The sequence below is a fragment of the Oenanthe melanoleuca genome, chromosome 1A (genome assembly GCF_029582105.1).
Source record: "Oenanthe melanoleuca isolate GR-GAL-2019-014 chromosome 1A, OMel1.0, whole genome shotgun sequence".
Taxonomy (NCBI): Eukaryota; Metazoa; Chordata; class Aves; order Passeriformes; family Muscicapidae; genus Oenanthe; species Oenanthe melanoleuca.
The window spans coordinates 34,021,802-34,034,802 of NC_079334.1; the positions used below are offsets into that span (position 1 = coordinate 34,021,802).

Genomic DNA, 13,001 nt, shown 5'->3' on the forward strand with positions numbered 1-13,001 from the left:
TTGTTTTCAGTGGCATGTGGAAGCTTGCAGACACAGTAATGATCACAGACATTGATCATTACTGGGGACACCACAACCTGGAAATGGGGATGAGTACTGTCACCACCACCACCACCACCACCATCACCATCATCCTCATCATCATCACCAAGAGTACCAAACTTTTAAATTAGAATGAGATGCTAGCCCTGCACATAAAAAGACAAAATTTTCATGGTCGTCAGCAGGGCTGGAATACTACCACCTCTGTAATTTGACCATCTTCAGTGTGACTTCTCAGAGGTATTTCCTACTCCCATGTATAATCTGTATTTCTCTTGGAAAAAGTGAAAGGCATCACCTTCTCATGTTTGTTTAATAAAGGAAATATAACAGCTTTTTACCTTAGGAAATAAAGTTGAAATTACACAATATGCTTGGTATATGTTAGCTGGAAGCAATGAAGAAAATAACTTTTCTCGTAGAATATTCTAAGCTAAAATGACCTCAGTTATTAATTGAAACTAAGACAGTTTCAAATACTTAAAGAACATGAAATTTAATTGATTATTGTAGATTTAAAAAAATCTCTGAAGTCTAAAAAAATTACCTACCCATTTCAGTGTGTGCATTTTGCTTTTGCTTACATGCATGCACACATACAAGCACATGGATATCAAATGCACTTAAATGTACAGAGTGCATCAGAAAGACATCTTTATTCCTCATGTGTCCAGCAAAATAAATATGTGTGGGTCTTCCCCAGTAAAATGAAATACCCATGGAGTAAGAAGATGATTTTTGCAATACCCTTGAAAATTTACTCAAATTAGGTTTGAGGTGTTTTGCCATTATTGAAAAAAGATGAATGTCCCATTCACTTGTTAGCAGCTACATTCATTATCTGGCTTCTGCTATAATAAGAAGATAATTTTTCTTGTTCCTTCCAAAAATCTGAAAGAACTATTTCTAGGTAATAAAAGAACACAGGTCAATTTAATGAAAACTGCTCTCTGTTATGTGCATTTGCCAAATATTTTTTCCAAAATATACACCATAAGGGATGCTCTGCCTTAAGGCTTCTGCATACCAAACCTTTCCACAGTTATGTTACAAATGTTAGAAAAGAGAAAGAATCAAGAATTTATAAAAACATACTCAGAACTGTAACACAGTAATAAAAAAAGACATACATGCACAGTAAGTGTGTAGTAATAAATAGCTGTAAAGAGTAACAATCACAAAACAGCTTGTTTTATCAACACCACTTCAGAAAGAAAAATTACTCCATTTTTGATTGAAAGCAGTTAGATTATTTATTGAATTATTAATTTTATATGGTGTGAAGAATCTACATAAAAATACTCTTCATGCTTTCCAAAATTCTCCATAAAGTGAAATGTGCAGGTTTCACTATCTGTATGAAACCACTTTTTGCCAAAAGTATCTAAAGGTCTCAAATGTCCCATTGAGCAGCCTTGTGAGGTCTTCAGGACCTTCTAAGTCCTTCCCCTCAGTTATGTGGGTTGCTTTTGTAATTATTGCTGACACACTTGACATGAAAACCATCATAGAAATCAGTTTCAGGAATCATGTAAGCTACATGTCCACATTTCAGATAGCAAGAAGTGGGCAAGGGGCAAGATGAATCTCACCAAAGTCATCTTTTCTTTTTTAATTAATATCTTGGTTTATTTCTAAAAATAAGCTTTTATTTACTCATTAGCACCTTTAAGCTAGAAAGGTATTTCGTAAATACTTTTAAATAATTTTTTCAAGTTATTTATTTTATTGGGAAAATATTAATTGAAGTAAATGACTGCTATGAAAAGAAGTGTTGGTAATTCCACCACAGAGAATTCACATCAGTGTACATTTATATATGCCTATCTATTTGTGGAAAACTTGTTTTCACATGTAGCCATTTTTCTTAGGAGGGGAAGTATTATTTTATGCTAATTTCTTTATATTACTTCAAAACAGTGACAAATGAAAAAAAAAATTAGTATCAAAGATAAATTGCATTTCTGTTTGTTTCTAAGTTCCAGGGTTCCTTGTTTTGCTAGCAGCCCATAAAACTAGATGTATTTATGGTAGAAGATAGAAACTTTTCATAGAGGGGGAAGTTTTTTAGTAGACACCATTCTTTATCCTTAAAGACTTAAATGAAAAATATATGGATAGAAGAAATCATTCTCCCTCAGGTAATACAGAATATTATAGCAACAAGAACCAAACTTCTCTGTGAAAGCAAACAGAAAACAATCTTGCTTTCAGTTTACAGATGAGAAATAAGAAAGATGGCATCTTGGTATAGCAATATTTTGGTCCAGTAATTTTTTACACAGAAATATTTTACATCTGAAACCTAGTTATGGGCAGAAATTTAATCAAAGAATTTAATGATTTGAAACTTCTAGATTAAAGTGGAAGGTCTAAAGCACATTGATGGAAGTTGAAATTTTTTTACATCAGCCTTAGATGTCACTTTACAAAATCATAAATGTGGAGGATCAGGGACATGGAATAATTGTCTTTCTTCCTAATGAAGCATGTTATAACACAGCAAAAAAGAAGAGGAGAAAAAAGTGCAGAAGGACCAGGAGATCTCACGAAATTATAATGGAAATCTTTCATCACCTCTTTGCCTACCACGTGTAATCACTGTCATCCAAAGAGTAAAAACCTTCTTTACCCAGGCTTTTTTTGGACAAACCCTTGCAATAGTCAAAATTTATGAAGGAATGCTATAATTTTTTTTTTTTGTTATTAAAAATTCACCGTGGGTAAATTATAAAACCAGGAAACGTTTCAGTCCTTTCAATAAATTTAAAACAAAAAACAGTAACCAAAGGTATTTACAGGAAACTGGCTAAGCTTTTAATTCCTCTGATTAAAGCAATTAATACTTAATTCCCGAATAACAAGATGTTAGTCCCTCTCATGCAATATTAAATATCCTTCATAAAGCAGAAATTCAGCTTTGGAAAATGTTAGGAATGGTCAGACTCTTCTAGGACTCCACCATCATTTCCTAGATTACACATTAATAGTATATTTCACAGGAAAAACCTTCAAAGACATTAATTTTCAGAAGAAGAGAAAATAAAAACATTTCACTTCACAATGCCCCAGCCAAACATGTGGATCTTAATTTTTGCATCAAATGAGATCATTAAAATGCTATTAGCAACACTTTCCTCCAAACACATTTTTAAAACATTTCCAGTTCCAAGATATAGATTTCTATCAGGTTGAACTGTTACAGCTATATCAATTGAAGTAGAAATATATTTATTATACACATGAAAGTGTAATTTATATATCAATGGAGTTAAGAACCAGAATATCAGTGTATTAGTCTGATACTTTTAATCCAATCTAGATCATTGACTTACCACATTCTAGACATACAGTCAATCCAGTAAGTCCACAAAAATGTTTTAAGCAAAGATATAAAAAAATGGAACAAGTCCTAAACCCAACAAAGCAATAGACAAAACTCTTCATTAAGATCTACAGTTGAGTTTTTTTAACTTCCCCAATAAAATATATATTGTTATTACTCCTTCCATTTAAACAGATACTTGAGTTTCAAATTCAGTCTTCTATAGTGGCCTTTAAGCAGCTATCTTCTGAAAAATTATTTTCAGAGGCAGTCTGAAAATAATGTAATTCAGCAATTACTGGATTCTGATAAGTGCTTTGCTTTCTCAAAACTAAATAAAAAACTGGCTCCTTAGAAGGAACAACTAGATTAAGGCTGTTTCTTCTCCCTTTTAAAAAACTTTTAAATAGAATTAAGCCCTCAAAAACCAGAATGTGTGGGGATAAAAAGTGTTTATAACAAATTAAAGTATAAATTTTGCCTTTTCCCCATCAGTTTTGTTAGTTATTGGAAATTGCTCATTTACATGTGGAACTGGGTATGGGAAAAAAACATGAACATAACCAGTATACTAACCACAGAGTGTGCTAGCAGCCTCTTATTTTGCAATGGGCAGAAAAATCCATATTAAAGTAAAATAAAGGCTTCCAATTAATTGAAATTGGAACTAAATCTAATTGGGAATGTTCCCTGCTCTTGCTGTAACTCTACTCCCAAGAAATACATCAAAACACTGTGTAAAAGCAAAAAAAAATTTGCCTAATTATTATACAAAATTTTATCTTTTTCAAACAGAAAAATAAAAAGCTTTTGCACCTGAGAAAAATACATTTTTATCCTACCTTGACTGCATATCTTGGTGTGTTTTGGACTGGCTGATGTCAGCTGGAGTTGAAGGGACTTGCTGTTGTAGCTCCACCAAAGACTGGTAGTACTGTTGCTGATGATGTTGCTGCTGTTTGTACCGAGACAAACTGAAAAACAGCCCTAAAATGGCTTTCAAATTTCCATTCCTTATTTCTATTTAAAAAAAATTAAAAAAAAAAAAAAAAAAAAAAAGAGAAAAGGAAGTGAAAAACTTTGGTTTTAGATTTCAGCTTTGTAAAAGTCATACTAAAACATGTCTGTATATACCTATAGCTATACATGTTTATGTCATATCTCTCAATTTATCAGAGACATTTTAGGTGCCACTGATAGTTTATTTTTTATTATAATTTTGGGGGTTTTATGTGTAAGTGTTGCAATAAACACATATCTCTGCAATGCCTTCATGATGACTCATTTGCATGGTCATAAAGAAGAGTACATCCAACCTTAAATAGGACACATAATCTGAAAGGAATACTCCTGTCTCAACAAAATACAAACATTCTAAGTAAAGATCATCCAGAAAAATCTGATTTTTTTCTGGTCATAAATATACATCCCTTCTAACCTCATGACCTTAAATTTCTATTTTTGCTTTTGGGGCAAATTTTGTGCACATGGGCAATAAACAGTGAGTTCTGGAAAAATCAAAAGGACTGTATGGTGATGGTTCTTCTTGGGGAGCACATGCCCATTCATACAGACATGCAGGAAACATGAGAGAAGAAAATAAAAGAAGGTTGCTTTTTAAAAATGTGACTGTAATGCTCATGATTTGAACTTTCAAATGCAATGATTTTATAGCATTCTATTTTATACTGCTATTACTGAAAATGAAGACAAAACCTAAACTTTGCTGTGGGTAAACAGCTACCTGAATGCAATTCTAGTGAACTCTGGTGGCATCTCCCATTACTTTTTTAACTTTTGCCCAGCCTGAGATGAAGATTTTACAAGGATGTTGTTATTCTTTGCTGATAAAGGATCTGAGTGCCAAAAAAAGAGACCCCATAAGACTTTAATGAAATTATCTGCAGCATGTAGGTCTGTTCATAACCTCATTATTAATTTTCTTTGGCACTGACCCAATTCTGAAAGGTTTTTATTAGACCTATAGACTTGCAACCTGACATGTAATGCCACAACTATTCTGCCTTCCCTGAAAATCAAAATATTGAGCTGTGTGTGCTACACAGCTTTCCTAGGAAAACTTTCATGTTGAATTTTTACAAAATTAATGTCATTTTCATGTCTCTTAGACCATATTAAATTTCTTTCAAATAGGTGAAATATTAGATTAGAAGAAATGTTAAACACTGGAGCTTTTATGCTTACAACCTGTTCTTCAAAAGCAAACCCAATTCTGGACACTGGAATATACTTTTCAAAATGTGAATTTGTTGTAAGCAGCCATCCTTATTCATCTTCCTTGGGAAGATGCTGCAGGATCTTTGATTAGCAGTGAGACCATGACAGGTATGCAGAACTCTCTCAAAACAAGTAAAATTTTTAGGCAGTTATGACATTTGCAGTTATGCTGGTTACAAGGAAGATCACTGTCAAGGAATACAGAAAAATTGTATTTAAAATTATCCTAAAAACACCCCTAAAAACCATGTAACTATCCATTTTAAGTGGCTCTGATTTGAAAAGACTGTGTATTTACTCCAGATTCATGACCAACTATGTAACAGCAGAATTAATTTTAATTTTACTCCAGCACTAAATGTTAAAATTAAGCTTTGAAGAATAATGAGCATTTTAAATCAAAGTCCTTGCATTTATTCCTATGTAGGAATACTGCTTTTAGTAGCATTAGTATTTTAGTAGGTTAAAGCTACACAATTGAAGTTTATATCCCTTCAATATTATTTTCCAAAGCAAAACAAAAGTAGGAATAAAGGCATTACAAAACACACACAGATTCTGATTTTTAAAAGTACAGAAAATGTGTCATGTGCCCTGTCAAGGTGTTAAAGAATCATGAGTATCCTCATAAAATAAATTCATGCTATTCACACATTTAATTCATACTTTATGTGAAAGTCAAATCAGGCTGCTCTAGAATTTCTGGTTCTAAATAGCTTTGAGGAGAATGACAGCTTGAAAAATTTCAGTATTCTCTTGCAACAAGATATCTACAAGTACACACAAAGGTTCTCTTATATTGCTTAAGGAGCTTTTCACAATTTGACAATCAAGGTGAATAGATAGTACATCTCATGTCTGTGTTGCACATTTAAAATCCTAGGTAGGTTCAGATGTTGAAAGATAGTAATTCTAAGTTAATTGAAAAATGTTATAGTGGTTAGCATTCCAATTTTTTTTTTCCATGAATCTTCCAGAATTCAACTTAAATTATCATCTCTGGAAAAAAAAAAATCCTTCCAGCTTTTAGTTGTGATACAAGCAAATTAAAAATACAGGGTTGCATCTCTGGACCTGTTACTTTCAGGTGCCATAGAGGTCAAAGGGTTTTTGAAGGTGCACAGCACCTTGCAGAACTGCTTAATTTGCTACAGGACAAAGACATATACATTTCATTAATTCAATTTCCTCTTACATGAATAGGGCAATTTTACATAATAGTTAAGACAACTGGTATTTTTAATGTTCTAGTTTATTATATTTATTAATTTAGTTGCAACCATGTTAGGCAATAACAGTGACTAATACAGCAGAAATAACTGAAGCAGCAAAGCCATTCACTCTTTCACTTAACAAGAGACATCAAAGGAATACTGTAATTTTCAAACTCATCTGGACAGCATTACTACTAATAATAAATTTGCTGAGACAAATAATCTTCCCTGGGTTTATTCAACTGAGCAAGATTCTTTTGTTCTTGTTTGCTGTTTTGAAACAAATATATGAACAAGTGAAAAAAAAAAAATATGCTTGGGATGTTCTGTGCCTGTCTATAATTGTGGAGGTAACATAAAAACATTAATACCATTGAAAAAACATTGTTTTAAAACGTCTCAAGCTTCATAAACATTGCACTTCTTGGTTCAATTTCAAGGGAAAATTAAAAGGAAACTCTCTCACTTGTTACCACTAATCTATATTTGCATGCTGTTCAAGACAGCTGGAGCTTGGTATTTAGGTGCAAGCGATTTCAGAAGAAAATCTTGTTATTTGTTCTGATTATTTGTTTCTCTTACCTTCTGCAGAAAGACCTTGGACATTTACTCCTCTGGCTGCCAGAAAGCTAAGGCAGACATCAACATTCTCAATCTGCAACAGGAATAGAAATAACAAGCAGGATAAGGCTATGTGACAAAACATAGAAATGTTAGGAGAGGGGGGAAAAAAAGAAAACTGCCCAGGAATGAATACTTTACATTCATTGCATACTACAGCTCTTTACCAAAGTTTAGCAAGAATGATTATTGCTAATTGGGGAGTCAAGATAAAGCTTTCATTGTCCTCTTTGGTGCTTAAAAACAATTCACAAATGCCCAATCCAGAATGGCATGCTGGCAACTCAGCAACCCACCTAGTTAACATAAAACTGGATTTTGTATGCTACAAACAAGCAGCAGTGAAAGCACCCATAGAGAATTAGACATTGAGTATATGTCTAGAGAGGTGAATGGCTGAGTTTACTAAAAAATGTGAGCAAACACCTTCAAGCAAAGGTACTTGCTTGGGGTGATGTAGGATTCTGTGAAAATGATATCACTCTCATAAGTGGTTGTTCCTCTAATTCTTTTCCTTCAAATCTTATAATAAATAAATTTAATTTATTTATTATTTGTGCTCCTCAGAGGAGTTCTTGCTTAATAAAGTGCATGGTGCTGGCTTCTGCCTCTAAAATGAATAATCACAGAATTAGACTGCTTTCATGTGTCTATTTCTAACAGATGAGGGAGATGAGGTGTTCCAAAATGTTCTTGAGTCACCATCCTCAGCTGATTACCCCAGTCCTTCCAGGACCTCTGAAATAATAATCAGCTATAAATGTAAAAATTACTATCTTTGTCTATAAATATGCTACTATGAAAACAGAAAAACAATGTATAGAGAGGTGTTTGATTTTAAAATCTATTTTTAGGTTGATGCATTTATTTCAAGGCAATAGGTACCACAAAAATAAACCAAAATTTTAACAGTATATTTTAAATACCTATTATCATTGGAGAATATTAAAAATAAAGCAAAGAATATTCAACACTAAAAGTATAAAACTATAGTAGCTCAGGTCCATGCAGTGATTTTATTTGAATGTCTACATGCTTCACAATGTCTAAAGTCAATGGTTTTTAACCATCAAAACATAAGGAGTAAATTCATTCCTGGAAAGAAAGATATTTTCAGTATCTTTCTGATAGTAAAGATCCTAGGCAGTATCTTTTCCCAACTAGGAAAGTCTTTGACTATTGTCATCTTTCTATATTGGAGTTCTGACATTGTTCTCCAGAAATGGTAGTAGCTAAAAAGATGTAAATATTCTTTTTACTACTGACCCTAGAAATATGTATTAAGAGTCTACAGACTGTCTTGATCCATGGGTATAAATGTAAAAATTTATAAATACCTGGAAAATATTTAGGTATGATCTTCAAGAACAATAAAGGACAATACACTGCTAAACACATTTTTAAAAGTCTTTTCAAACCTTGATTTCAAGGGCATGCAAACATTTATAGTGAACGATAAATAATCTCTTTACTGAATCAATTACAGAAAAAAATCAAAACTCAAAGTCTGCAGTTAAACTATGACATATACTAAAAAATTGGGGTCTATCATAAAGTTATCATAAATCGGTTTGGTGGGTATCACCAATTTTCACAGCTTAGAATGTGGAATATCCGTCCTAAAATCAATGGGATTACTCCAGCTCTGGCCCAGCGCAATCACTGCAGAAACCACCAGGCATTAACCATCATTTTCTTAAATGTTTATGTTACTTTACACCACGAAAATCCCAAATTAACCAGGCAATTTTGTTAAGTCATAGAGACGTGACACAGCTAAATCAGTGTAAGCTGAGCTAAAATAGGAAGATCTGATCCTTCCTCACCTCCTCCTCCTCCCAGGTGAGGGTGCAGGGCTTCCCCAGGCGCTGGCTGCGCGCACAGAACTCACCCAGCAAGGCAAAGGGATTTCGGGCATTGCAGCTCCCCGTGCCCCAGATAAGCCCAGGAGCAGCAGAGGCGAGGGCGTGTTCCAGCCTGAGTAAATCATGGTTTGGGAGAGGAGGGAAGGAGGGACAGGAGGATGGTGCCATTCCTGGTGGCTGTGCAAGGCGTTGGGCTGGCTCAGCCCTGACCTCCAGCTAAACCCCTGCCTCACTTGAGAAAATAGTGCACACGAAGGGAATATTTCTACTCAACCTTTAAACAATGTCAACTACATAAGAAAAAACTTTGAATGGAAGTTTTTCTGCCCAGATAAATTGAAAAGAAATGAAGATTTGTTGGGTATTATCTGTATAACCCATTGTGTCTGGACTTTTGGGAAATCCTGCTCTATAATTTAGTACTGGAAACCAAACAGAAAGGAAAAATGGAAAACAAAAAACACCAAGAAAAATGAGTACAGTATGTCAGTAACAGCCATCTTCAAATAACTGGAACAATATTTCCTAACACATATTCTAGTTTAATCAAGTAATTTTTGATAATGAGCATGTCCCCTCTGCAGTAGTTGAGGAGACCACAGTTATAACAAAAACCTAGTTCACTGGAGAATACTTAAGCCCCAATGTGAAAATATCTCAATATCTATCTGCAATACCGAATATCCAGGAAATAATAAGCCTAATACCTAAACCTTCACATACATTTAGTGAAAAATATCCTATAGAAAAAGCACCTGGTTACTTATGAGTTTACTTTTACAGCATGTGTCTTTGAAGTGATGTCTCAAACTACCAGAAAAAAACGAATCATTACAACTAACACCAATGACTCAGTATGCTGCAGAACTACAAAGCAAATTCTGTTTGGCTTCAGAGTTCACCAAGAGAAGAGCAACAGAAGCCCTGAGTCCAAAGTCACCCTTTTGATAGGGGTGTATGAAGCAATAGCAGTGGCCAACTTTCAGACAATAGACTGGGGTTGCACTGTTAGCCTTATAATAAAGTCTTGTTTTGACTTGTGAATTGAGCAAGTTTGGTGTGGCAACTCACAGGCCCATAATAGCCTGAAAATGTCAGAAAACAACTCTTGCAGTCAGTGTTCTGATAATAACTGCAGTTTCTATACAACTCTCAGAAACTCTTCGGGGATTCAACGAGACACGCATTAATGTATTTTTGGGTTATTTTCACTATTTTTCCACTCCAGTCTAGAAAATGTTAGCCTTAAAATCGCCCCATTTTCAAGCTCTTAGTGTGTCTCTAAATATTGCTTTAATTACCTACTTCTTGCCCTGGTAAACCACAGTTATTCTTTGAACTCAAACCCAAGCAGCCCCAAACACTTTTTCTTCAACCTCACACACAGATGAGAGTAATTTTGCAATTATAAAAGTTCCAAGAGATTTCAAGCAGCTTCCATTCCTCAGTACTGTTTCAATCAAGAGCGGTAGGAATTCCTGAAGTCCATGTTTATATAAGTAGTTATTCACTGGGATAAACTTCTCCTTGAGCTGACACTGTGTGTGTAGAATTCTGCTGCTTATATATCAGCAGCTGAAGATTTTGTGGTGCAACACAACACAGACACCAGACAAATTTTGTACCTTGCATATGACCACAATTCTGTAGTGAATTTTGCCTGCAAGAAGAACTAATTTATAGCAGTGATTATGTTTATCACTATAGTGAGTAGTATCATAAGAACTACAAGGCATTGTAGCAGAAGATATTGCTCATTATGGTACAGAATTCAGGATATACAGATTGACTCCAAGTCTTACATATCACAGCAGAGAGGAGTCTCAAATTTGCAAATTTGCTTGTACAGGTACATGGTGCCAAAATCATTCTGTTGCTCTTGATAAAGTTCTCCACTACTACCAATCCCTGATTTTTCTTTTGTTGCAAGGCTCTTATTTTATATCAAAGGTTCCAAAGAGTGGAATAAATGCAGCACATTGAATAGCAGAACATCAGTTTTAAAAACCTTAACAACTATAAATAGGATAAGGTAACAATATAATAAACCTTCATTGCCATATAGATATTTGCCACTTAGCTATTCAATTAACCATGTTGAAAGTCAAACAATACTACATGAAATTGCTTTTCAGAGGTAACAAAAGTCGAATTCTGATAAATAATCACCTCCTTATCAAAACTCAAGGATATTATGTCAAATTCTGAAATGTAACTCCAACACTGCGGGTAAAGATACACTTGGCTAAGATGATGATAATTTAGGAATTAATTTGCGGGTATCATCAGGTAGATAACACCATTTGATACTTTTAAATTTAAGCCTAATGGGTTATGCTTACAATATGTTAAGCTTTCTTCATAAATGTGATCCTTTTAATAGTATTCATACACATAGCATCATAAAAAAGCACCTGGAATACTTAAAACCAAAATATTAGTGATCTCCAATTTATTTTTACACTGACATTTAAGGGGATACAGTTTATATGATGATGTACAAATAAACAGAAATGTCACAGCTCAGATAATATTAATAGATTAGGTGGCATGCAAAGAAGATATATTGGAGATATGTTGACACATGATATTGCATAGTTGTGGGTAATCTGCTTTTGAATGAAAGCTATTTGAAATTTATAGACAGAAATAATCACTAAATCAGACTGGGGGACTTGCATGTAGATAAACAGTAGTACTCAATACCCAGCTGACTTACAGGAAGACCTCATTTGTGGGATGTGCTCACCAGTGACTCAACACATAGAATATGTCTATTTATTCCTATTATTTTTGCTTTTGCCCAAGATTAGTTTTCATCTCCTTTGTCTGAAAGACACTTTCTTCCCTTCCAAAAATAAATTTAATTGTGGGATGCTCAGAAGACATGTAATTATGACTAACAGAGCATTATGTTTCTCTGTGTATAAGAAGCTCAAAAATATCTTGCTTTGACTAACTCCCTTTTATTAAGTTTATGGCAATACAGCTTACAAGAATACATGGACACACAGGTTAGCTACTGTTTGCCTGCTTTGAGCTCGATTCTTCCTGAAAAATGGGACACCTTTAAAAAAACCACAAATTATTATAACCACGTAGAGTTTCTATACATAAATGCTCTAAAGTACTCTTATTTTGGCAGCAAAAGTAAAACAGTAATTTCTGTTAGCTCTTCATGCAGCACTATCTTCCACAGTTCCATGTGTGTGTTTTGACATTCTGATTTGTGACCCAATTCCAGATAAAATTTGGCAAAGGATTTTCCCTGTTGAAGTTTTGTAATGCTGCTGATGGTTGATTGAGAACATCCATGGAAATAGTGTTCCACACAAATCCAGAGAATCACATACATACTCACTTTCTAGACAGCAGAAACTTCACATAACTCTTCAGGATCTGGTGCTTTTTTTTTTTTTTCTTTTTATTTGCAATTAATAAATAATACTACTTTGAGATTGGTATTATGGGATGAGATAGTATGTGTCAAAATATCTGTATTTCAAGCACACTTTACCAGCATGTTTCTTCCTAAATGTCCCCACAGTATTGAGTTGGGAGACATGACTTTGAATCTTCCTTTCATGGATATTCATCACTAATACAATTTGTGGAGGATTTAAATGAATGCAGAATTAGAAAATATATTATTGTTGTTGCACATCTTCTCCTTCAGGTTCTGTAACACTAGTACAA

The 13,001-nt window shown here is 34.0% G+C and overlaps 1 protein-coding gene across 5 annotated transcripts in view; it reads right to left on the bottom strand.

Moving 5' to 3' along the window:
* Window positions 1–13,001, bottom strand: part of NAV3 (neuron navigator 3) — a 248,387-nt gene that overhangs the window by 145,217 nt on the left and 90,169 nt on the right. For all 5 annotated transcript variants that reach the window (XM_056516356.1, XM_056516355.1, XM_056516353.1 and 2 more), the window contains exons 4-5: window positions 7,402–7,474; window positions 4,210–4,387 (exon numbers count right to left, since the gene is read on the bottom strand). In XM_056516356.1, coding sequence (XP_056372331.1) covers window positions 4,210–4,387; window positions 7,402–7,474 — 251 coding nt within the window. The remainder of the gene's footprint in view (window positions 1–4,209; window positions 4,388–7,401; window positions 7,475–13,001) is intronic.